Below are 27,225 nucleotides of genomic sequence, written 5' to 3' on the forward strand. Positions count from 1 at the left end.
TGAGGAACAGCTGGCAAATTTTTTTCCCACACTGTGGGTTGTCTTTTCACTTGGTGGCTTCTCTTGTGGTGCAAACCTTTTTTTTTTTTTTACTGGGGATTGAACTTGGGTCCTTGCGCTTGCGCAGTAGGCGGCAAAACCACTGAGCTAAATCCCTGGCCCTGGTGTAAAACTTTTTAATAAGATTACGTCCCAGTTGTTGATTCTTTATGATAGTTCCTGTGCAATTGGGGTTTTGTTCATGAAGTCTTTGCTTACACCAATGTCTTTGAGAATTATACTTATTTTATCTTATTTAGTATTTCTATTGTAATATTTAGATCTTCGATTCATTTTGATTTTAGTTTAGTGCATGGTGAAAGATATAGGTCTAGTTTCAATCTTTGGCATGTAGAAAGCAAGTTTTTTCAGCACCACTTATTAAAGAGGCTATCTTTTTTCTAGTGTAGTATAATTTCAAGTCCTATTTAAATTCTTTACCCATTTTAATTATCTTTTAATTATTGGGTTGTAAGAATTCTTTATGCTCTAGATATAAGTCCCTTATTAGATATATGAGTTTGAAAATGTTTTTCCCATTATGCAGGTGTTTTTTCACTTTCTTAACAATGTCATTTTCAGAACCAAAGTTTTTAATTTTGATGTAATCTAATTCATTCTATTTATATTTACAGATTTTTGCATCAACATAAGTTGTTTTTTTCCTATTTTTTATTGTGGTAAGATACACATAGCAAAAGTTTCCACCTTAATCTTTAAATGTACAGTTCAGTGATATTAAATAAATTCATAATGTGTAATCACTATTGTCATCTAGATCCATAACACACTTTTTCTCTTGTAAAATTGAAACTCTGTACCCATTAAACAATACTTCCTTATTTTCATCTTCTTCTAGTCCCTGGTAACCATCATGCTACTGTCTCTATAATTTTGACTAAATACCTCCTATAAGTGGACTCATATAGTATTTTTGTGTGACTAGCTTATTTCACTAGCCACGATATTTTCAAGTTTCATTCATGTTGTAGCACGTCAGAATTTATTTCCTTTTAAGGCCTGAATAATAGTCTATTCAAACACACACACATGTACACACACACACACACACACACATCTTGTTTATCTTGTCTTCCATAACTGGACACTTTAATTGTTTCCACATTTTAGCTATGATGAGTCATACTGTTATGAATATGGGTATACTGATATCACTTCGAGACCTTGCCCTCAATTCTTTTGGGTATGTGCCCAGAATTTGCTAGATCATACAGTAGCTCTATGTTTTATTTATTTATTTTTGTGGAATCACTATACTCTTTCCCACATGTATGTATGATGTAGCTCAACATAAGTTTTTGTTTCACTTGGATAAATACCCAGGAGTGAGATTGTTGGGCTGTATGGTAAGGCTGTGTTTAAATTTATATTGAACTGGTGAAGCATTTTCCAAAGTGGATTTACCATTTTGTATCCCTCAACAATATCGAGAGTTTTAGTTCCTCTGTAGACTTGTTAACATTAGATATTGTCCTTTTTAAACTTTAGCCATTCTAGATATGTGAATATCTCATATAGTTTTAATTAGCCATCCTCATGACTAACGATGTTGGATTTCTTTCCATGTGCTTATATGCTGTCTTTATTGCTCCTCTTCAGAGGGTTCATATCTTTTGACCACTTAAAAATTATATTGTTTTTCTTATTTATTTGGCTTCTTTATATATTTAGAAACAAGTTCCTTAATCAGATATGTGTTCTTCTTCTTTTGTTTCTTTTCCAGTCTGTGATTTAACTTTTTCATCTAAGTATACACAAGAAGGGAATAGAAAAATAGCAGCAGCTTGAATGGGGACCACCTGACATAGAATTAGACAGCAGGGAAATTCAGATGACCTAGGGATTCACTGAATTCAAAGTCCACATTTTACAGATGATGACACTGAGATCCAGAAAAGCTGAGGGACTTCTCTTCTGAGGTGGACAGAATCAGTGAGTAATGCTATTCTTCTCTCTGGGTGTGAGTGTTTGCTCTGGATTTGTGGTCTCTGATTCTCCAGTGAGCCTTTAACCCACTTTGCTATTTGAGGTTTCAAATTATATTTTTGAGGTGTCCATTAGAGGGCGCAGCATCTAGTGCTGTGTGTGTCCTAACAGGATTGCAGTAGAACAGCATATTGTTTTCTGTTATGTCAGCCAAGTAGGAGGAGAGGCAAGATTTAAGGAGTTGGAGAGATGAAAAAGAAATCTCCTTTAGGTCACTATGGAGTGGGCAAAAAAATCCTGTGGATTTAGATGTCTCCACACACAAACTCTGTCAGTCACTTGATAGCAAATCATAGGAAAGACCTAACAATACTGACTTATTCTCCAGCCTTCCAGAATCCATCAACATTTTGGGCTCCTTTTACATGAAATACAGTGATTGTTGGAAAGTAGATGCCAGGCTAAGGACTTCATTTCCCAGGCCCTTAGTATCTAGGTGGGCCCACATGACTGATTTTTGGCCAAAGAAATAGAGTGAAAGGGATTTCTTTTAGTTCCAGGTTTAGTCCCTTAACTACTCCTGCATATTCTCTCTCCTTGCTGGCCAACTGCATGTTGATGCTTGTAGCAGCCTTGGGGAGAACTGCAAAGATGGCAGAGGGTCTACATCAGTCCAGATCCCTAAGTGATGACATGGAACAGAGCCACCACCCCTTCTCCCATTACCATTCACCAAACTTTACAAGAGTTACAGGCAAGAATAAACTTTAGTCGTGTTAAGCCATTGAAATTCTGGGGTTTATCTATTTTTATAGTTAACAGTTACCTCGATTAATACAATCAGTGATGTCTAACTTAATTTACAAAATTTGATTTCTACTTAGAATAGCTGAAGCAAAGCTTGTTGGGGAGGGGAGGGGAGAAGGGCAGTACCCTAGAAAATTAAAGATCCCCAGTGTGTTAGTTCATTAAGCAATCAGTCTTAAGGTCAAGATGTAATGTGCACAGCAGTTGTTTCCCTCTCCCACAGAACATCCCAAGAACAGAAAGTTTGAATAGTCACATTTTATTACTTATTAAACATTACGTCAAAATATAAACTACCCCATGGACTTACATTTCCTGCAATCACCAGACTCATATAAACCATAATATAATCTGTTTTCTGGAGGGAAATATTAACACCTATTAAAATCTTCAGCACACAGACAAAACTTTTCCTGGGTGTTCCTGTATTCATTTTGCCAACTTCCAGATGGATAAAACTAAGGTTTATTTTTGCTTCTTCCAGAAATATAATTTATTACATAACATTTACAACTTTTCTTTTAAGAATCCTAAAATATTTTCATGAATAAAAAATTATGTTCCTGATGTGGGCTGTCAGAGGAGCCCCCTTCCCCTGCTGCCCATAGGCCATTAGGAGTGATTCATGAATCATAGGGAGCTTTCTCTGCTCCTCCCACATGTTCCTAAGGCTCACAGGGGCTGCTCTGATGTTTGAAAGTGGTATCCAAGCTGTTGGTTTGCTGTATTTTACTTTCTTGTTTTAGTGTGGTATTTGCAAATACCTCTCCTAGGATGACGGTTCGTACATATTATTTAGTCTGGGAAATAGAGACTTACAAACCTCTGAGAGGTGGGGATGGGGAGACAGTGTGTGTGTTGGTGCTGATTGGCCCTGCCACTTACCTCCCAGGACCTAGAAATACCAAGAAACATAACCTATGTTCCGTGGTAATGTAGGGGGCGGTCCTTGGCTTGTTCTTCATAAAAATACAAAGGAACCAACTAGGAGGGCCACTCCTGGTCTAAGATGAGTCTGGACTAACAAAGGCTAGTTGCAGTCCTACTTATGACTCATCAGAGCCAATAGCTGCCTTCCCTAAACCAGCTTCCCCATATCAACTGTTCTGGGGAAGGCATGCTAGGGTTTTTTGTGGGACACACATGGGACATTAAGAAAGCTAGCTGTGGGCAACCCAGAGATGAGGAAAGGCTGGCTACTACCAGTCAGATGAGAGACAACACTGTGTAATGACAACAGGCTTTGGAATTTCAGTCCTGGGTCCAAATTCAGTGCTGCCACTCTTTATCTGGCTGGTTGTGGATAGGTTCCTTCTCTAGTCTTCCCAGTTATAATAGAGTCTCCTCAGCACAGTATCCAGTACAAAGCTTGAGGATTAAATAAGATGTCTGATTAAAAGGCATTCAATAAAGTATGAACAATTACTGAAGCATTTGTGTCATTGCTAGTGGAACTCAGAGGGAAGGATTTTAAATGCTATAGTTGTTAGGGCCTTGTAATAAAGATAAGATTCTTTGTTAATTTAGAACTATCTTTGTTTGGAGTACTTCTTACTGTCTTCTTTTCAAATATGGTACATCCTAAGAGTGTAACAATTCTAAAATTGAAACTTGACTCAATCTCAGTGTTGGAGATTGCCCTTGGCTTCTGGTTGGGTGCACAGTGACTGGCAGAGTGGAAGCTGTGGAATTGGAGAAGAACTGGGGAAGCTGTAGAACTGTTAAGTTAATGGGAGAAAACAATCAGCAGTGTCCAAAGTGGGAGAGTGGTGCTGAGGTGGATAGAAAGGGATGTGGAGGAAGCTGTGTTAGATTAGGTGTTTCTGCCCTTCCTTCCCTTGCCTTCTCAGAGCCATCTCTATTATTTTTGGTTGCTCTGTTGATAATTAAAAATATTAAAGTTTTTCCCTGTCCCCGTGTTTTTACCTTCAGGGAGATACATTGGGTCACCTTTGTTTCTGCAGAGATTAAACACTGGCCTTTTGTTTTCAGAAAGAAAGCCACTCTCACTGGATTTTGGAGGTGAATCCTGCAGCTGCATCCACCCCCAACGTGGAGCCTTGCATACATACACAGTCTACCAGGTCTGACCAGGTCTGACCCCAGCCATGCTGCGTGCTGGTGGTTAATAGCTTGGCTGGGAATGAGTGGGAGACTTCCAGGCAGAATCCATACAGCACCCCTGTCCTATTTGATTGTGTGGGGCTCTGGGTTCATCTGCCTTGGGACTTCCCAAAATGCTTGCATGGAGGGGCTGAGGCTGCAGAAGGAGTTGTGCTGGGAGTCCCAGACCCGTCTCACAATAGCACAGTTCTGATATTTGCATGTTTTTCTCCAGCCAGAGATAATGCTAATATCTCATATTTGCAGCTTTTCTCAGGGTACTGGAAGAATGGGAAACCTTTTAAAAATTTTTTTCAAATAACAATGAGAATTTACTCTGAGCCTTGTAACAAGAAATGAGCACGAAAATCATTCCTAGAGGCGGGAGTAACAGAAAACTATCTCAACAAAAAGCACAGTATTATTCTCTCAAAATGTATGTCCACAAGCTCGGCTCTTAAGTCTCATATGATCTTGGCCAGACATATCTTGCTTGAAGAAGGAAAACTCTGACCTGGGGATGCTAGTGAATGAGGTCTTTGCTTTTTTATCTCAGGCTGGCCTACCACACTGCTCACATGCTGTGATGCTGTGCCTGTCAGTCTTTGGGAAGAGTGACGGGAATTCCCTGTAAAGAACAACCCCCACTGATTTAGTAACTACTCTTCTCATTCTACCTCCACCTTCCTCCCATGAAAGGTGCTAAAATCTCTATGGAATATGATGTTATACTGAGTTTCTTGGTGTACTTTGAGCAATACAAATACTTCTTCCATGAGATAGTTGGAAAGTTAGAATGGCGAGACTACAAGGATAAAGTTCAGTGTTTCTTCTTTCCCTTTTATTAACTAAAAAATAAGCAAAACTTAAACCTCTTGGGTGCAGCATTTAATACACACACAGAAGAAGACAAAAGAAGCAGGAATTACCTATATCCTGCAAGGCTTAGTGAAATCAATACTTATTTACAGAAAGTGTTTGGATGGAGTTCTGGAAGTCCTGGCAGTACTGAGTGAGTAGAAACTATCAGGAAGTGAAGGGGGCAAATCTGCGACTTGGGTGGCTACTGACTTTGGTGACTAAGCATGGAGGCTCCAGATTATTCTTCAGTCTGCCACCCACTCCCCTGGATGACTATGGGCAAGCTAAAGTTCCTCTCCATGCTTCTTAGGAAAAATGAGGATGACAATGGTAATTTCATCATGGGGCTTCTCTGGATGCAAGCAAGCTAGTCCAGTATCTTGCCATTAGGGACCTCTGGTTACCTTGTTCTGAAGCTGAACCTTCATTGGAATACAGAAGGGTTTTTGATATCTGCAGAGTTTGACTCTTATCTGCAGAAAGAGACTTTTCTCTCTTATTTCTCTTTTCCCTGCTTTTCCTTATTTTGGCCTGCGCATCTGTTCCTTCTTCTCTCCTTCCTACCCTAGTGTTGGCACTTCCCTTTCTTGCCCTCTCAGAGCAGAAACTTTGACACAAGGTGCTTTGTCCTGGAGGAGGAGGCTTTCCTGGGGAACCTTGAAGGGTGGAGGGCAGTCTCAGGCTCTGTTCCTTTCTTTCCAGATGCTTCTAAGCTGAACACAGCCACTGACCAGGTCCAGTCCAACCTCAATCTGTCGTTCTCTCACTCTAGTATACCTCCTGAGTGCTCTTCCTCCTTTACCTATTAATAAAGATGTCAAAAATTGAGTCTACTACTTTAAATATAAAAGTAGCTAGTTGGCTTCTGCCTCCCAAATTCCCAGTTCTCCATGCTGAGCATATTATACTGCCTTGCTTATCTAATCTTCCTCCTGTTTTTCACTTTGCAGACCCGGCCCAGATCTTCACTCCTTAGGCATCATAGGCAGTCTCTCTGGTGCAGTCCTCAGCAACTCTACCCTCACCCCATTTCTATCATTTCACAGCAGGAGAGGTTGAACCATTATGCTAACTGGAACCTTTAGTTATATCAAGTATTTCCTCCTTAAAAAAATCATTCCTATCATTTATTCTGAGAAGGACAAGAAAGTCATTACAGTCACAGCTTGTTTGCAAGGAATTACATACCTCAGGAATCATGAAGATCCTCGTCATGAACTTTAAATCACTCCCTTTTCTCCCTGCCCAACTCAGAAGCTTCCCACTACTATTCCACAGTTTTGCCATCCCTTTTCTCCAGATTCCACTTTCTTCCTCAGTAAGTCTCCCTGAAAGCTTGTTATATGCTCAATTAAGTAGGACTGGGAGAGAATGGACCTGGTCCTCTTTAATGACCAGACTAGATTTCTGCCCAGTAAATGTCACTGAGAAGCACAGCTACATGGGGAGAGGCAGAAAGGTTAGATTCAGTTATGTTTTACAGGAATGACTTTTGAGTCACACTTTCTTGTTCTAAATGGGTTTTGGTCAGCCAAACATAAGGGCTTACCTTTTCAAGCCCTTAGTATTCTCTGATTTGGGGGCAGGTTTAATTTGCTTTATTTAGTTGATGTTCTCTCTCTCTCTCTCTCTCTCTCTCCCATACACTTTTTCTTTGTATTACAACTCTTTCCCTTTGGCAACATGAAGGATGATGATTGCTTTTTATGGTGTCTAATACATTGTTCTCTCTCTACTCAATGAATATTGTTACCTGACTTCCATTCCAAGCCTGGGGGAATCAAAATTCACAGAGGAGTAGAATCTTCTTACAAAATCTGGAGTATGATTGTAATTCTACTTTTGAAGCACCCGCTTCCCAGAGGAATAACCAGTGATGGATGCCACTGTCAGAAACCCAGATGCACACACACATACATCAACCAGGAAATTACATAAACAGCTCACCCAGTGGGCCAGAGCTGACTCACCCATTTGTTCCCCTATGGGAAGAGAGGTGTCAGGAAACCCAGGACAGCAGCAGGAAACAGACAAAGGAGGAGTTAGAAAGGGATTGTGTTCTTGCAGGTTTTTCCAGACTTTTCTTTCCTAATCTTCTGCTGAGGGCAGCAGGAACAGGCTAAGATTTAGGGTTTGTAATTATAGCACTGTGCAAGCGGGATCACGGGGAATTGCTTGGAAACTTTTGTCCTGGGAGTGTGCCATCAGCCTTTTTTCATGGTGAATGCAAAGGAAACGTACAACTATAGACACAAATTTTTATCCTTGTATAAGTACAGATGATGTCTATATTTTCCTTTGGAATGGGTGTGACCTACCTAGGCTAAGCTCATACTATGATATTTAGTCTCTTTGGACAGCAAGTCTATGTTGACTCCAGAAGGATGGGGCAGCAGAGGCTGGTTGCTAAAATGTTTGAAAAATAAAGATACTGTTAGGGTGGAAGAGTAGAAAGCTGTCCAGCAGGCCCACTGGTAGCTTGTGGATGGTGGTTTATCGATAGCGGCAGGCCAAAGCGTTGACATTCTTGACCACATAAAAGCCCATGGTGACTGGAGGGATGACCAATGTCCTGCCTGCCCGCAGGGGGCGAGGCTTCAATTCTGGGAGGGTGCCGTCGTCCACCATCACTAAGGGCTGGCCATTCAGCTGCACTGACCTACAGTGGGGAAAATAGTAGGGAACTCATTATTTCATTGTCAAGGAAACATTTAACAAAGCCCCCACCTAGTCCTTGTTTTCCTGACAGTCTGTCTGATGCACACTCAGCCAGCACTCATGATATAGGCCATGCCCAGGTACTGACCTAGGTGCTTTACTGTAATAACTTACCAAACACCCTGATAATCCTCTGAAGTAAGGAACCATCATAATCTTCATTTTACCTTGAGTAGCTCAGTGACTTCCCCAAGGCCATACAGCTTGTAGGTCCCAAAATTGGGAATTGAACCCAGGGAATCTAGTGCCAGAGCACATAATTGAGATCAGTGAAAAGTTTCTGATACAGAAGCTATATCATGCCTTGTTTTTTTAAAAAATCACAATTGCAGGTCAGCTTGACTTTTCTATTTAAAAAGTTTTCCCCTGTGGAATGATGCACGGGCTTGAGATATTTTCAGAAATTTACCATTTGCTTACATCGTTAATTTATCCTACAGATTAGAGAACTGGCATGTTACTTTTATAGGGTTATTCTAAAGAAGGATAGAGACATATCTTACAACTCTGCTTTTTCTAATTTAAGAGTGTTTCATATTTAATAGATGTTCCCATTTTAGCAACACAACAAAGTAGGTGATAAAGTAAGCATTTGTGATCATAATTCATCTAACCTTCTTGCTTTTATTCTTTTTCTGTAACCATACATTTTTGATCCTGAAAAGAGAAACTATAATCATAACAAACTTAGAAAAGAGAAACAGTCATTTTAAGCTAGTTGGGAGGGAAATGCCACCCATCACTGGCCTATGGTACAGAATCCAGACAACTCCCCAACTATTCCTGACAGCCATATGGAAGCTCAGTTTTACAGATCAGTAGAAGCGCTCAGAATCAAGATACTAGCTGGAAATAAAGGCTGTGGGTCACTCTCAGAAAACCAGCATTACATAGTGATGACTGTTTTTGGACCTTGTCTAACCTCCAAGGTAGTAACATTGCAGTGATATCATCCAAGCTGTAAAGAGAATAAAATGTTATAGATTGATATAGAGGCCTTTGTTTGGTGTTCCTTCTGTGGTGTGAATGATAGACAGGTTTAGAGAGAGATAATCAGATCCATGACCAACAGTACAGTGAGTTCCCTGAGATAAGTGTGTTGTAAACGGTTCTCAGTGAACAGCAAGGCAGAAAAGAGCTCCAGGTCTGGTACCATATGGGTAAGTTTGGGCTGGGTCCAGATCTGGCTAGAGGAAGCAGCTCCCCTCCTTTGTTGAAATAACTGAACAATGAACGAACAGCCACACCTGCCTCTGGATAGTGTGAGAGTGGGAGAATTGAGATATGAGAGTCATTGTTGACCTCATCAAATACACAAAGAACTTTTGCTTCTAAATGTAAGGAAGCTTTTGCTTTATTGCTGGTGTGGAGAGCCTACTTGGAGTGCTAGGTAGTTTGAACTAAGGTGTTCAGTTGCAAAAGAAGCTCAGAAAAGTTTCATCTTCATAGCATATTTTCTTTATTTTGCTTCAGGTGTGAATGTCCAACAACCAGACATAAGCACAATTAAATATAAGTGGAAGAATACTGACTAAACTTTCAGGAACACACTCAAATTTATATCACTTTTTTGCTTGCAAACCTTCAATGGTCTCTCTTAGGTCAAGGAATCAGGCAATACCATTTTAGATTCAAATGATCCTAGAGTGCTACATCTTTGGGTTCTGGGAAGTGCAAAACTAAGTGTGAGAAGAACATTTTTCAAAAATCTATAGAAATAGTTTTTCTGGAATAGGCTCCATTCTGATTTTCTCATTGCTGGTTGAAAAGCTAACCGGAGTTGGGTGGAACTGGGAGCGTGGTCAATACCCTAGATCACAATCTCTAATTCCAGGGTCAGGTTACTAAATTGCTGGATGGCTTTGGCATATCCCTTAATTTAACTGGCCTGAAGCTTTTGCATCTGAAGAATGTTATATAGGCTATAGTGAGAATGAATTTAAATAAAGAATATGAAAGTGCTTCTCAAGCATTAAGAGCCAGGTAAGTAAGAAATAGTGTTTTTGTTGTTACTCTTTTCATTGTTGTTGTGTACAGATACACATTTTGAGTTTTATCATTCTTGTTGTTCTGTGGAACTGATTCTTTCAAGGCACCCGTCTGAAAACCTTCTCTCCCCTTGGCTCTGATGATATCTTTCTTTCTAGGTTTTCCTCCTTCATTTCTGGATGTTGAGCTGGTCCAGACTGGGGGGATGGTGTGATTTCCTGCTTTTCTATCCTTGGACCCTGTGTTAGTTACTTTTCTCTCATTGCTGAGACAAAATACCTGACACCCAAAGTTGGAGGGGAAGGGGTTTATTTGGCTTACAGTTCTTAGGGGTTTCAGTCCATAATTGTCTGGTTCCAAGGAAGGGATGGCAAACAGGCATTGCAGAGGAGAAACAACATGGCACCCACACAGTAGTAAATACAACAAGAGAATTTAACAGCATCTTTTTGCCCCTTTTATCTTATTCAGACTACCAGGATTAGGGCAGTGCCAAATAATCACTCACACTTAGTGGTTTAGTAATCACACACCCTTATCCTCAGCATCACACTTTCCAGATTCAACTACCTCTGAAAAAGAAAGTCCCACCTCATCCAAATGAGGTTTTGAGGGGACATCTAAACACAAACCATAACAGACCTTCTTCTTCTCAAACTATATACTCCTTTCTGGGTGTTTTTACCCACACTGCAACTTGGATTACTATCTACATGTTGATGCTTCCTGAAGCTATATCTCTAGCCTAAATTCTTCTTCTGGACTTATATATTCCCAAATGGTGGTCCCACAGCCACTTCAAAGTCAAATGGCCCATATTAAAAATCTTCTCCTTAAGCTCTGGCTTTATCTATACTTTAAAAACAAAATTTTTTAATGATATCACCATTTATCCAGTCACATAAGCCAGAAAGCAAGGAGTCTTCTGAGACTTCGCCCCCTATTCTCAAGTCTGGGATTACTAAATCAAATCAATTGTATCTTTTAATATTTTTCAAGCCTGCTTCATTTTCTCCATTCACTGCTATCATTGCAGTTCAGAGCTTGCCTCTTAGGTATCTCCTGCTGACAGAAAAATCTGTTGTTTTCACAGCACTGCTCCAAACTCCTCAACAACCTCCATACCTTCCATTTCACCATGGATAAAGAGACCTACTCCAACTCTCTCCAGGCTCATAATCTGCTGGATCCCTGTGAACCACCCTAACTATGGGGCATAGACTACAGGAGTGGTTGTGGGATGAATTGGCAGTCATTATAAAGGAGTTTGTCAATATACACATATACCAAGAACTTTTAGAATGAAAAAAATCTTCCACATAGATAAGTATTTCTCAGATGAAGACAAGTAGGCATGTACCGTGATGATTAAAATACATAAGTTCATTTAAAAGTGTAGCAAATATTTTTCTAACATAAATATCCATTGACACTGTTGGGATTTAAAAAGACACAAGTTCATTTAAAACTGTTATAAAATTACTATACATTTTTTGGGAAGGGGGTACTATACAAATTTTTGTAAGATAAGAGATTTTAAAAGGACAATTAGTCTGCTGTGGGAAGACCATGACATTTGTTGTCATTCCAAAGGAACCCTTATACTGGAAAAGGCTGGGTTCCCTTACTCTAGCCTGACCACATTCAGTGACTTGCAGTTTATCTTCTGGGTCACTGGTGGATGGTGCTCCCTCCACCCAGAAGGCAGCCAGTCCTTCTGAATTAGACTAGTTTTAGGGGATCCTTGCAGAATCTGCTCAGGTGTTGCCTCCTCTAGACAACCTTCTCTGATGCCTGTGTTGGTTAGGAGCCCCACCTCTGGGGGTCCTTAGCACCCCAAACTTAGCTATACCCATGGCCTTTCTCTTACTGCAAGGTAGTGACTTGCCCGCTTATATTCCTCACTTGGTTGTGAATCTTCAATGTCCAAAAGCACAGATCAGGGACTAAATATTTTCTGAGTAGATGAATGAACTTTTGAGAATCTTTGCATCATTTGTGGTCTTCCTAGCTTTATTCGTCCAGCTTTAAAGAAGCTCACTGAATGTTCTCTGAGTATCTTTACAGATTTCATTAACATATCAATTACTTGTGCTCTTGGTGGAGATGTATTATTATTATGAAGATCTGAATTATCACTGGTTCTCACAGTCACTCTCTAGGTACCTTATCCCAACCTGACATGAAGCCATTGATCATGGCTAATGGTTTTCATTCTTAAAAAAAGAACTATATGACCATTTCTTGTTAAGCCAATATGAGTTAATTTTGTGAGAAAGGTTTTGAGTTCTCATATGTCCTTATTTACAAAACATTTTAAAGATGAGCAATGCTTTATCATCTCCATTCTACCCTTCCTGCCTATATTTTTTCAATATTTATCTTGTTACTCAGTAAAATAATATGCTAAATATAACAATAATGTTTCATTTATATACTCTGAACAGTTTGCAATCACATTAGTAGTAGAAAAACATAGTGATTATGGAGCACTATTTATACCAAAGGCACTATGCTCTGAATTACTTTGAGCAGGTATTAGTATCCTTATACATATATTACAAATGAGTAAGTCAAAATATAGAAGGATCTAAAACTTGCCCGAGTCACATAGCCAGTACACAGTGAGCTGAGATTTGTACTGATGCCCTTAACTGTAGTTCTATCTGGCCTCCATTGCACATGAATTGTTAAAGAACTCTGTGAGATATGTAGGGCAGTGTTATTGTTTTTGTAACTTCACTATTGAGATGAAGTCAGAGAGGTTAAGTGGCCCAGGCAAGGTCATATAGCTAATTAAGACGCTAGGCTAGGTTTCAAATTCAGGCCTCCTGACTACCTCTTTCTAGTATCTCATGTTTGTCCAAGTCCAGGTGGCACTCACAAGATTATATTTCTTTCTTTGAAAACCTTTCTTATCACATTCTTATCATACCCTCAGACCTCCTTAACTGGCTCATGATTTTTCAAACCAAATGCTAAATGATCCAGCCTAGGTAAAACTATTTCTCTTAATTCCTTAGCTTGTCTGAACTGCTGAGGGTATTTAAATTATCCAAATATTAGGACAACTGTGTTTTATCACCATCTGTTTTTATAAAATTTGAGTTACTTTCCAGTTTCTAAACTTGTTTTCTTAATTTTGCTTGTTATTTGAAATGGGATTCAATGTGTCAACTTGGAGTCAAGGATTCTGCTTTCCAGGTCTCCATGGGAGCCTCTTGGCCCGGTCACTCTCCCTCCCTCCACTACCTGTCTGCAGTCTCGGGTCTTTATATATTATCAGTGTTTTTTGATAGCCATGAGAACTTAAACAAGGATTCAACTGTTCTAAGGTCTCAGGGAAGCAGGTTTAATGAGAATGTCCTTCTTGGTCTTGAAGATAATGTGCTGAACTCTGGTCTAGCCCCAAGAGGAGGGAAAAGTATGTATTTTACCAGTAGCAGCCTTGGGAGCTGGTGTCTTGTTCAGGCTGTCATATTTGGGGGTCTTGAGTAGGAGGGAACAAAACTAGTTCTGCCTCATCCACTTGGAGAGGCTTATGCTTCTGTGATTCTAGGTTTCTTTATCTGTAAGAGAGGTGATAGACCATATGAACCCTAAGATCCTTTCTGGCTTGATTTTTCAGCCAGGTTTCCTATAGCTAACAGCTAGCCTAAGAGAAAGTTTAATGTTAAATTTAGAATGATTCCACCCCTCTAAATGTTCAGTGACTCTGAGGTGCTCTTAGACCATTGTCTCAAGTCCCTGTGAGGAGGCTTTTTTATTGAATTCTTCAGCCTCCACCCATTCTGGCTTCCCATACCAACCATGCTCCTTTCATCCTTCTCTGCGGTTTCTCCAGTTACAGTCTCTAATCTCAGGTTTTTGTCAGGGCAGTTCCCTCTGCTTGAAACCCTCTTCATACTCCAAACTCTGCATCTCACCTTTCTTTTTGTGTCTTTTACTTGTCCTCCTGGTCAGGACTAAGTGTTGCCATGTTACCCAGTACTTTTGGGGCCTTAGCACCCATAACTACATTGTGACTGCTTTTTGAGCTCTCCTCTAGGAAAGACAGTCTTCTGCCCACCAATTCACACAGCAGGCAGCCAATAAAGAACACATTAGTTATAAGCATGTGAGTAGAAGAACTATAACCTATAAGGAAAAGGCTAGAAGTCAGAAACTGAATTTCAGTTCAGATGCCAGCATTAAATGTGCAGGTCTAAATAGATTACCAGCCACTTCTGGTGTGCTCTGGATGGTTAAATGATGACAGGGAGATGGGGAGAGGTGAGAGGGCACAAAATTAATAAAAATCTGAACGTGTATGTGTATTTACCTGCAAGGGGCGCTCCTCAAACACCCTCACACCTTTGTATTTCCAGTGCGCTTTCCTGTGCACCACCAGAGGTCACTCTTATCCCACACTACAAGGCTGGCCGAGCCAGACTTCGTGGCGGCTCCCAGAAAGCCAGAAAGCGTCCTCTTATCTCCGCTGCTCTCATTCCAGTCTGGGAAAGGCCAAGAGGTGTACTCTGCGTTTGGCCTCTCAGAAGAGCAAATCACAGCATCAGTCAAACCCCAACCAAAACCTCATTGCGGTGCATTTGACGGGGCCTAGAATGGGGCCTAACACCGAGGAACCTTGTGAAGTCGGGCTGCTGGTCCTGCCGGGGTGCTGGCTGCCAGGCAGGGCACAGAGCGGAGACCCTGTGCAGGTGTGGGGTCGGTGGCGTCTGTGTCTGTGTGGCTCCGCTCCAGGCTCTCCTGGGCTGCCACTGGCCGCACCTGTTAGTGCTTTGCGGCCCCAAGCTGCCTCCTTGAGGCCCCTCGCTGAGTTAGGAAGCTGGTACACGTAGCTACCCCGCCCTTCTTCAGGTCAGGGGCAGGTTAGAATCCGGTTGGGGCCCAGCCAAGTTTCAGGGCAGCAGGGCTTTGCTCCCCTCTCCTGCTCAGCAAGAGGCTGTGCATCTGTGGCAGTTTAGAGAGGAACTTCGTTTGAAATTGCCGTAAGTGATCGCCCACACTCTGGGGGCTGCTCAGGACTGTTGCCTGGTCACACATGTCCAGCTGGGGCAAAGTCATGAGACTTTGACTCTCTCTGGGGCACACCCCCTCCTCAAGGATCAGGAAGAGGGTTACTTCCTTTCAAGTGGGTCCTGAAGCTTTTCTTCCACATGCTTCCTGAAATCTAGTAGGATTTATTTAAAAGCCTGCTGTCCCTTTCCCCTGTCCTCTAGATGTGTGATCCTACATGGAACCTGATAGTCCAGCTGGAAGCAAAGGGCATGTTAGCTGCACCTCCTGTTAGTTTGAGACCCTCTCAGCTTTATTTTACCTGTGTGCTTAAATCATTTTGTCTGGTAGACTAACTTGTTTTTATTTCTTAATGTGGCTTACTGCCTTCTTGGCTGCACAGTAGTTCAATTATTTGGGTTCCACTCCGTTAACTTGTCTAGAAGATCCACTGTGGCCAGTTGGGCTTTCTAATCTTCCTCTAACCTTATTAAAGAGAAGAGATTGTAAGGGAGAGCAAAGTAAGCTTTCTCATCTTCTTACCCTACTTGAGTTCTTTGCCTTTGAGACATTTTGAGGTTCATGAAATCACTTGCTCTTCCATCTGGTCTTTGAAGGGTGTACTACAAGATGAAGAGTTTTGATTTAGCTTCTGAATCACTTCCCAGAAGAAACACTAGGACTCCTTTGTAAAAGAAGAATTAGGGAATTTTATACACAAATTGTTAGGGATATAGGCTTTTCCTGCATGTAGTTAGATTTGGGGGTCATGATTTGATCTGTGTACTATCCGAGGCTGTGAAATATGTGAAATAGTGGTCCAAACTACAGTGGGATTCTACCATGTGCTTCTAATGGCTTAAAATAACTTAGCACACTTGGCAGAGAAGATGAGAGCCTAGCTAACAACCTGGATTTATACTGATATTGTTAACTCCCAACAGATGAAGGAATCATCTGGGGAACGTTTGGGAAGAAAATCTGATTCTGCAACCATTTCAAAGCTCCATGTCATAGACATATCACACTCAAACCACAGAACACAATCGGAACCAGCTATAAAAACCATAGAGACTTTAGTATGTGGTTAACAATGTCCCTTTCCCATTGTAAAGAATCGGTGTCCTGATCACTAACATTCACAGTGGTGTTTAAAGGGGATTACTCATATCCTCGTTGTTCTTTGTGTTGTACAAATTCAATTATATCACTTAGTCCTTACCCTCTAAGACAGAAAATACTGAAACATACAAAAGTGTAGCCAAACACATCATAATAAACACATTACACAAAAACAGAAATAGAAGGAAAATCAAATTTAGCCTGGATTCCAAGGCCCTCTGCAGTTTGGCCTCAGGGTATAGTATCTTTGTGGCTTTTTTCCCCTTATCCCACAAAACATTCTATATTCCAGTCATATGAGATGATTTGCCACCTCCAAGACAAAATGAGCCTTGAACTTTTGTACTTCCAAACCTTTTATAAGCTTATCCTGTTGCCTCCAACAGCCTCCCCTACAAGATTTCTTAAAAGTATGGTTCATCTAGCTCCTGCTCAATGGCCCTCGGTGCTGAGAACTTCCCAGATTCCCAAGTCAGAAACCATCTCTCCCTTCCCTCATGTTCCCGGTCTCCTGAAGATAGCTTCATATAGTTTGTTTTGTCATAGAGTCAGTGTCTTCACTGTGGGGAGGGGGCTGGTTTCCCGAGCCTTACTTCTGTGGAGCAGGAAGAGGCACTGTGGGATGAGGCACATGCTCCTTACAGGCAGTCTACAAGTAAGGTGAAGAGTCAGGTAGAAGGGAAGATTGTGTGTGTGTGTGTGTGTGTGTGTGTGTGTATTACACAGATAAGTTTTTCATATGCAAGCCTATGTGATAATTCATAAGCTACCCCAAACTAGTTCCATTACTCTACAATCATGGTTCCTTGGATACCTATTCCAATTAGTTAAAGCAAGGAGATAAATAGCTTAGTTTAACTGGCTTTTGAACAGAGTGTTCCCTATAACATCAGGTGCTCTGGTATGTCCTACAAAGTGAAAAACAAGATGTTTCATCTGGCACAGGCTCTGTTCCAGGGCCCACAGATGTCAAAGAACAAAATGTGAGGCAGCTTTGAATCATCCTTGCAAAGATAAGCAGGGAAGGGTTAGTTTGCAGAGTCATTGCTGGTGTTTGGCACTTGGTCCAGAGTTTTGTGCTCCAGGTCCCTTGTCTGGAATGAGCCATACCCTCCCCTGGCCTTCTGATGTCTCGCAGCTAAAGAAACACTGATTCAGGGCCTAGGCCTTGTTACAGGTATGAACAGAATTAGAATTTTTAAGTTCCTTGAGGCTTATTTTTGTTAATCATCAAACCACAGCTTCTAGAAAGTATGGAGAAAGAAGACAAGGGCCACTTCTCAGTCCACAAGAACTGCCTTCATATTTTGCTTCCCTGCCCTCAGTTTAGAATCAACTGTTCAGAAACATATTAGTTGTATTCTAAAGGGCTCATTTACCAGTGTTTCTGCTCAGTCATTTATGACAGAATGGAAATCCCTACCTGCAAACAGGGTCCCCAAGTGAGTAGGAGAGAGGATGGGTGACTACAGGCCAGATGGACAGCTATGCAGTTTCCAGCTGCTGCGAGTGAGCTGGAAGAAAATATATTCTGGAGCTGAGAACAAATGGAAAGCTCTTAGAAAATAAGAGCAAAACACCACATTCCTAAACATGTTGGTTTAAGATGTCAAGTTATTGTAAAATATAAAAGCATTTTCTAATCCTCTAGTTTTCATAGCGATCTGCACATTACTAACCTGGAAGTTAAAACAAAACAAGCAATAAAACCATTGGGAAGCCAGCACCCAGCTTTTCCCTCTGCCACAGGAAACTCCCAGAGATGGCATGTTCACACTTTGGCAAAATGGCTTTGTGCCTCTGAATGAATAACAATCTGGGAGAGATCAAAGATGCAAATCATCCGGGATCTTGTTCCAGAAGTTTATAGAGGGCCAGTTTTTCTCCACCTTGCCTGCATATTTGAATTACCTGCTAGCTTTAAGAATTACTAGTGCCTTGGTCCCAGCCCAGAGAGTCTGGTTTAATTGGTCCTGGGTGCTATCTGGGCATTGGGATTTTAAAGCCCACAGGTATTTTAAAGTGCAGCCACAGTTCAACAGCAATGGTGGGAGAAGGGGTGGAGTTGTGTGCAGCTGCTCATAGAAAGGAATCAACTTTCTAACTACTTTATTTTGAATTTATCTTGAATAAAAAGTGTTTTTCATACTCTTTTGGAGTACCATGTCAGGAGGCCACATTTTTAACCCAAAATAAATACATGAAGTTTTCAAAGACAAGTTTTTTGTTGACTAGACTGAAGTGAGCATTTTTGCTATTTTAATAGAAGTGCTTCATTTAATGTGCCCCTTACCCCACTTGCACACTGATAAGATGAATACGGTCCTTAGTGTGTAACAGGCAGTACGTGGCAGCACTTCACAGGAGGAATAAGAACCTGCTCAGATGAAGCATTTGCACTGATAACAAACTCTGAGTTTATTTGGGGTACTGAAAAGGAAAATGTATCTTTTTTTGATAGGCACATTCTATAAAGTCCTTTAGATTTCTCTCAAGTCATGGGCTGTGTCACAGAGCTCCCTATAGAGAGAATAGTTTAAGTGTTTTTTTTTTAGGCAGAGAAAGATTATAAGGGGGTGAAGAATAACACTTCAGTACCCTCACTGTATTTTTCAGATATGCACATATTTATTTAGACAACATCATATATGCTATCATAGTTACTACCATTTTGTGAGCCACAAAACATCCCCAAATTACCACAAAGGTTAAAGGATCTGAACTCCTTTACATCCTAATGAGCAATTTTGCATTATCATTTCTCTACATATTTATGGTTCTTTCTTTTTTTCTACAGATTGCCTTCAGAACGTCAAACATTTTTATAAATATATACGGTCACATATTTTATATTCCTGCTTTTTATAGTGTCTACTTCAGACCTTCTTTACTGAAACACAAACTTCAATGTCAGTGTTTAGAGTAAGTACTACTTTCCTGTTCCCTCAGTCAGCTCATAAATCTCCCCAGTTCCAGGCACCTTTCTTGCCATTTGGTGCTCCCAGCTTCTGCAGCCCTTCCTCCTGAGGAATTCTGAATAGGCTTTCAAAAGGACAGCAGCTGACATGGCTGCCTCTGCCTTTTCCCAAGGTAAAAGAGGTCTTCGTTCTAAGCCTGCTTTTAAAAAAAAAAGGATACTTTCCCCCTGATATTTAAAAATGAACACCTGAAGTCCTTCATGGGTTAATAGTTTTTCTCATACACTCTCAGCTTGAGTATCACAACTATTGAGGTTCCTTAACTCCTACTATACATCAGATAAATTCAAAATGGAATAAGGAAATGAATATAAAAAATGAAACAAAAAGAAACAAGAAAATAGAGATGCATATTTATCTGATTGTAGGGATATTAATGCATACACATCAAAGTGGAATGGAAGAAACAACAAACTGAAAGATAAATAGATGTATCTATATAAAATGGGGATACTTTCTTATGTCAAGATAATAGCCTAAAAATCAAGCAAATGAAAAGATAGCAAATAAATTACTTGAGAAAATAGTTCAATCCACATGATAGATAGCAAGGGGAGAAATTGCCTTTTGTTAAAGTAAAATTACAAATCATTAATAAAACAGACAAACACCCCAGTAGAAAAACAAGCAAAGAACACAAGAAATCTATAAAAGCAATATAATACTAATAGACATGAAAAACTCCAACCTCACAAATACTCAAAGAATATAAATTAAAATAATGTCAAGGAAGTTGTCAAAGATGTAAAAATGTCACTGTACTGTGTGGTGAGGTGAATCAAAATAAGATGTTCACATTTCCTACTCCTCCTTACACCTTTTCAACTAAGCTTGGTTGAGGTAAAAAATTGAAAAGTTAATCCTATAAGACCCTAGAACTTGATGGATTCAAGGTAATCAGGAATTTAAAGGGAGCAAGCCATAAACCAAGCTATTTGAGGGATGGTTGAAGGATCGGGGAGGTAACGCTTGGGGACTTGAACTCTAAGGGGAGATATATTGAAAAATGGTTGTAAAGAGCATATTTATTTATACTGCTTGATTTTTCTAAAACAAGAGTAGAAATTGAAAGAAAATATTCTTTTGCCTCATATAAGGAGAGCTATCTGGTTCTAGAGTGGGCCAACTTAGGAGCTGAGCTATCCCATCAATCAGAAGCTGAAAGCTGGCAGGGACATTATAGAAGAAATTTCTTGACCCATAAGTGTCTTTCAAAATTTTATTCTCCAAAAAGTCATCTGTTAATAACTATAGAACTTCCACAGTGAGGTTTATTTTTTAAAAGAAACTAATTTGAATGATCCCAGACAAGTACAGATAATAGAAACTTGTAGCAATTACATGTGGTTGATCATAGTTAAAAAAAAAAAACAAGTACAAAGTACTGTCAGCAGTATAGAATTCAAACATGTAGATGTCTTGAGTCTGCTTGCTGTCAATGGATAGATGGCCCATTGGCCAAGATCCTTTTACCAGGTCTCTTCCTGTCCACAATGCAGTGTGGTGATTCCACTTATAAGTGAGGGATTTTGATGGGCCAGGAGGTGGACAGCTTGGTTCTCAAGACTTTTCACACTAGTCAAAGTCTGAATCCAGAGATGACAACAGGTATGGGAAGATATTTTTTTAAAGTCTTATCATCTAGATGTTACATGAGTACATTCAGAACTATTCTGTTTGGCTAATGCAGTTAGGTACCAATTTTTTTTTGATATAGCATTTAATGAGGGCAAAATCAAAGCACAAGAGAGAGATGAACAAAGTGAAGAATATGTAGAAAAAGAAGAAAAACTATGTTTCTTCACAGACTAGGCAGTAAGATTCTCAATTCACAGGAAACTTGAGATTCTTTCAGGTAAAAACTTAGTGGCTAAAGAAGAGGTTCATTTGGATATGAAGTTTAAACATTAATATGGAACGAGTTAGCCCCAAAGCAGAAACAGTCAGCACCTGTCTTATGGCATCACCGATAGACTGCTTCCTGTTTGGTGCTAAAAATAGAGATGATCTCTTCAAGGGGACCTCAGAGTCCCCTTCCCCTACATACCCCACATTAACTATATCTTGAAGGCCGCATGATGATGTAGCCTAGGATTAGGAAGATCAAGGGACGTTCTGGTTTGTTGTTATTTTTTTTGTTTGTTTTATGAGACAGGGCCTCACTACATAGTTCAGGGTGGCCTTGAATTTACTATGTAGCCCAGGCTGGCCTTCAGCTCAAGGCAATCCTCCTGCCTCAGCTTCCCAAGTGCTGGGATTACAGGTGTGTGCCACCATGCTCAGCTTCAAGGGACATTCTGATCTGAAGCATTCACACTGAATTTTAAATTCAGATTTCTCCTAATATGTCTACTTATAATTCCTGACCTCTTACTTAAATTCAGAAATTCATTCCATATATCAGCCCTCTGTAATCATTAGTACATGTAACTAGACTACTGGAGTAGCACAGTCTTGGACTAGGAGTCAGGAGAACTGCATGCTAGGTGCTTTATAGATTCTTCACTTACTAGTTGTGTGATTCATGGTGACTCAGTTTCTTTAAAATGAAAGGGAAGCAAGAATTATTCTGTATGTTTCATAGTGTTGTTCAAAAGGTTAAATGAGATAATGACTATTAAAGCTATTATCTATAAAGTCATAGCAATGGGTAAAATGAAATATTCAGACAGATTTTTTTTTTTGGTACCGGGGATTGAACTCAGGTCCTTGCACTTGCTCAGTAGATGGTGAAACCACTGAGCCCTGCCGCCCCCATCCCAGAACCACCAAGGGCACAAACTCTCCAGTAATGACCTAGTAGAACACTGGATGTGGTACTGAATCTGTACTACCTGCCTGTCTCTGCTTGGCAGCTGACATCCAAATGGCACAGCATACGGTCAGAGCCACTAAGGTCTAAAATAGGAAAGGTGATAAGCTAGCAGTAGTTTAGGGGAAAGGATCAGACTTAGAGATGTGAGTTTAGGGCCCCAGGTTTTAAAGTAAATCAATGGTGGGATCAGAGGCTGCAATCTAGTTGTCTTTATACCCTAATCATGACTCTCTATATAACATGTAAAATCATATGTATATATTTATATATATAGATATATGTATGGGTGTATGGGATATACATTTCTGGGAGGGTTCATATCATACCCCCCTCCTCTAATTTGATTCTTAAAATAATCCCACTTGACAGATAACAAAGCTGAGGTTTGGTCACACAGATAAATAGCAGGCAGCATTCGGATTCAGAACCAGGCCTTCTGACTCTATCTCCATTGTTATCCCAATTGCATCACGTTATTGTTTGATCTCAGGATCCCTGTGAAATAAAATTCTCTTTGTCTTTATTCCTCTCTTTCATTCTTAACAAAGTTGTAACACAACTCCCCACTAATATGCTGACATGGTGGAGTACAGGACAGCAACATTCAACAATCTTGCATATTGCTAGCCAATAAGAGTCAGTTACCCTCAAGGACAGATGTAGGCAGGACAGGGAGAAAGTGTGGCTAGGTTCAAATAGTAGAAGGATAATCTTGGAGGCCAACACACAAGGATGGGGTGAATAGATTGGAGGCTTGTGTCCTCGGTTAGTGGGGAAATGAGTTCATTGGAAGATGCTGCCCCCTGACTACCATCTCTTCAAGTATACTGTTTGGTTCTATGTAATGTTCAGAACACTTTTTAATATATGTTAATCTTGACATATTTTGTTAACATAGGATCTTTCAATCCGAGGTGACTGTTCTTTTGAATAACACTCTTAGGGACAGCAACTGTTTCTCTCCTTTCCTAATGGGCTAGAGTTCCGAGTTGAGGGTGGGCAATGGACATTTATTGAGCATTTGCTACATGTCAGGAAATTTACATAGATTACTTTGTTTAATTTGCTCCATGTGAGAGGAAAATGAGGCTCACAGAGATTACATAACTTGCCTTTTGCAGAGCAGGAATTGACATTTTGACCTGTTAGATTACAGCATTTTGGTCAGTCCCTGCTGGAAAGCCTTCTCTTCCTGATACTGGGCAGGCTCAGCTCCCGAGCTCTTTGGTTTCAGGAGACCTTGTTTGTTTCAATCACTGCTCAGGAGTCAGCTTTTCTGCCAGAAATGGCTTTGCAGGTCATTAGTGAATGTTAGCAGGAGGCTTAAATGCATTTATGGTCCTTAGAAAATCAGACTCAGAATGAGAATTTTAGGGCTATAATGGACTTTACCAAATATATAGCAAACTTTGAATTCTTAAGATGTGAAAACTGAGGCTGAGAAATTAGGATAAATGATTTTTTTCCAGCCATACAATTAATTAGTGGTGAAGCTGGGACTTGAAGGCCAGGAATTCAGCATGCCCATCATAAACTATAGAGAAGTGGAAAAAGAGAGAAATAAAATATTTTTCTTTCTTCTTAAGAAAGGAAAGGAGAAGCCATGTACATGTAGCCAGAAAAAAGAGCCAGTATGTGAAAATGCAGATCTAGGGTGGGCTAAAAAGTTTCAGTAAGTGACTTCCCAGATTGTGTTTTGTTCCCATTGCACATACAGTTGGAAGCCAAATGCAAGCCACCAAAGTTGCTGTGAAACAGTGAACAATTATAGCACAAATATTTGTGGGCAGCTGTGGGAGTGCAAGCCACCTGCTCCAAGTTTACAGCTTTGTTATAGTTGGTAAACATTAAAAATGGAATAGGAACGCCCCCAGTCTGCAGAGCATCCCATATCCTTCCTGAGAGGCCTTGCCTGGGGAGCTGGGGTGGCTTTGTCCTTGATGAGACACCTTCTCAGTGCATCTCAGGGCTGCATTCTGTTGGTGGATCAGTGTCACCAATAGTCTCTGTAGAGACTGAAGGAGGCAGGGAAGTGTCACAGAATTGTTTATTTATAGTTGGCAGGGGCCACAGAACTCCCAGGATATAATCTCCCTCCTATTGTTCAGATGAAGAAACTGAGATTAAGCAGTGATGTACCTAAGGAATAAAGTTAGAGGCATAATAACTTTTGATCTCTGAACTTTTGATCCTTTTTCCATCTTCCTTTAAACCCCATGAGATGTGCATATGTGCAGAGCCATCTCACATGTTAAAGAACATTATAACTGGAAGGAACATGGTTCTCAACCAGGATTTGGGGTTGTCACATGACCAGGGACTCTATTAGTATTGAGTGGGCAGGTGCCAAGGATGACAAATGGCTTGCAATGTGATAATCTTGCATAATGAAAAAGTGTTTTGCTCAAATACCAAGAATAACTTCATTGATAAATGTGTAGCCATAATTTGACTTTAAAGTTGAGGAATCTAAGTGTAGAAATAGAGAGGGGCTTGACCAACACCCCAAAGGAAATCAGTAGTTCCCTGACTCCAGACCATTCTTTGTCTTGCTTCATCACACTGAGCCCCTGAGTGAATTAGAAGGAACCTTGGCCCCTTCAGTAAAAGGGTGACTTCAGCTCCCTTCCTGTTCAACTCCTGCCTTACTCGATCCTGAATTATTTCTAGGTCTGTACTTACTTGGACTTCAGGCCCTCCTGCCCATAAGGCTGCAGCAGATACTGGTGCACAAGCTTGTTCCTGAGAGTCCCAGCCAGTTTGATTTTCTTTCTTGATCGATGCAAGTTGATGATGAAAAGTGTAATGGAGCCTCGAACATAGTTGTGGCTATGGTGGTGGGGGGATGGAAACAAAGTGGTCAGTTAGATGCACCTAAATACTTTATAGCCTGCACAAAACAAGATCACCCAAAAGAGGGCTCTTGGTTTATGGATCCTGGACACAACAGACCTTCACAAGAGGAAAGTTCTGTTATTGTGGTTTCCTGAAAAGCAGATACCTACTTCCTACCACATTCCTTCTATTCTTGTTTAAATTTATTGCAGTGATTTTAGAAAACATATATATATATATACATTTTTCTGAATATGAAGATAAAAGATGATGCTTGAAATGAATCAAACAAACAGTAAAAAATAGAGAAACAAAGAAGAAAATAAAATTCCCCATAATTACAGAATTTTGAGATATAACATTTTGGTAACCACTCTCTAAGTATTTTTTTAATTACTAATTTGACAAATATTTATTAAGTACTTTGACATACAAAAATATTACTGTCTTTATATAACTTGGGTCACAGTGTTTAAACAGCTATTTTTCAGTTGATGAGCATCTTAAACATGTTCTCATGTTATTATGTATTCTACTTGTAGAAGAATATCATTTTCAATAATAGCAATGTAACATAATTTATTTAGTTAGTCCCCTATTTTCACTTTGTGTTGTTTTCAATTTATCTATTATAAATTGTGCCATGAAAGGCTCCACTGTGCATGAACTTTTTGCACATTATGATTATTTCTGATGGATAAAATCCTAGAAGTTGTAATCATTAGGTCAAGGGGAATGTGCATTGTATGAGTCCTCACCCAGTTTTTCAGTTCATTCCCTGTGATGCTCCTGCCTGTGGGAAAATTTTATGTTCCTGCTCTGCTGAAACAGAAAGTAACCACATGATTTGCTTTGTCTAGTGAAATGTGAAAGGACATGTTAAAACCTTTGGGCAGGAACTTTAGGAGCCTCCCTATGTTTTGCCATGTTTCTTTTCCCTCTGCCAGAAGGCTGACAATTCTTTTGAGAAAAACTGCGATATTGATCTAGGTGGTAGAATGAAAATGAGGCAGAGCAGGGCTATAGTTGAGCCATGATGAATGAGTAGTACAAATGAGAAATAAATTTTCTTATTGAAAGCCATGGAGATTTGAGGGTTCTTTGTTATCATAGCATAACTTCACTTATCTTAATGAATACACACATTTTGATAATAATAACTCTCCAAAAACTTTTAGAAGTTTCCTTCCCCGGGCTCTGTATGAGAGTACCCATTTCCTCATATCCTTAAGAACACAGAAATTAATCTTTTGAAATATCCTTGTTGACGTGAGAAGTAAAAATGGGATATCAATTTGTGGTAATTTATATTTTTTTCCAATTCATACTGAGGTGCCACATTTTTTCATTTGCCCATCTGCCATTTTATTTCTTTTATAAACTGCCTGTTCCTGTCCATTGCCCATTTTCTATCGATTTATAAAAACTACGTATTTGTTAAAGACAGAAATCTTTTGTATACATGCATGCTGCAAAAATTTCCCACGGTTGTCTTTGTCCATTTCAGTTTACATTGTATTCTGATATATGTTAAAAGCAACTTTATGTAGTCAAATTTATCTTTTTGATTCCAGCTTTTGGTGTTTCACCTACTCCAAGATTATAAAACTATTCACCATTTGGGATTCTTTTAAACCAGTACCGGATGTCCAGAAGCCTGGGAGAACTATATGCCTACATGTAAGAGTCTTTCAGCATGTATCAACAAAACTATAATGATTTCCTTCTCTCTGTAGGAAAAAAGACCTTGTTTTTAAGGGGTCCCTCAAGGCCCCATCTGGATAGGTTAATGAGAGGAAACAGAAAAAATGACCCAGCCTTGCCTTCAAAGGAGGATTTTGGAGAAATTCTAAGTCAACGTTGCCCAAAGGGAAACATCGTTCCTTGCAGATACAGCACTCCTTGATCCCTGTATCACTGATCTCTGCTTTTAAAGGTGCTAATTAAGAGTTGAGCAGCCAAGATCAGGTTTGTATGATAACTTGGGATTTTTTCAAAGAAGTATGATTTCCA

At 40.0% G+C, this 27,225-nt stretch overlaps 1 protein-coding gene across 1 annotated transcript in view; it reads right to left on the reverse strand.

Moving 5' to 3' along the window:
• Nucleotides 1-2,784: 2,784 nt before the first annotated feature.
• Hpse2 (heparanase 2 (inactive)) overlaps nt 2,785-27,225 on the reverse strand; it is a 905,145-nt gene continuing 880,704 nt past the window's right edge. The window contains exons 11-12 of the mRNA XM_087185109.1: nt 25,060-25,206; nt 2,785-8,416 (exon numbers count right to left, since the gene is read on the reverse strand). Of these exons, the coding sequence (XP_087041235.1) occupies nt 8,251-8,416; nt 25,060-25,206 (313 nt within the window). The 3' untranslated portion in view covers nt 2,785-8,250. The remainder of the gene's footprint in view (nt 8,417-25,059; nt 25,207-27,225) is intronic.

Source organism: Heterocephalus glaber, unplaced genomic scaffold, assembly GCF_053883595.1.
Source record: "Heterocephalus glaber isolate CG9 unplaced genomic scaffold, H.glaber_assembly_v1.0 deba00001497, whole genome shotgun sequence".
Taxonomy (NCBI): Eukaryota; Metazoa; Chordata; class Mammalia; order Rodentia; family Bathyergidae; genus Heterocephalus; species Heterocephalus glaber.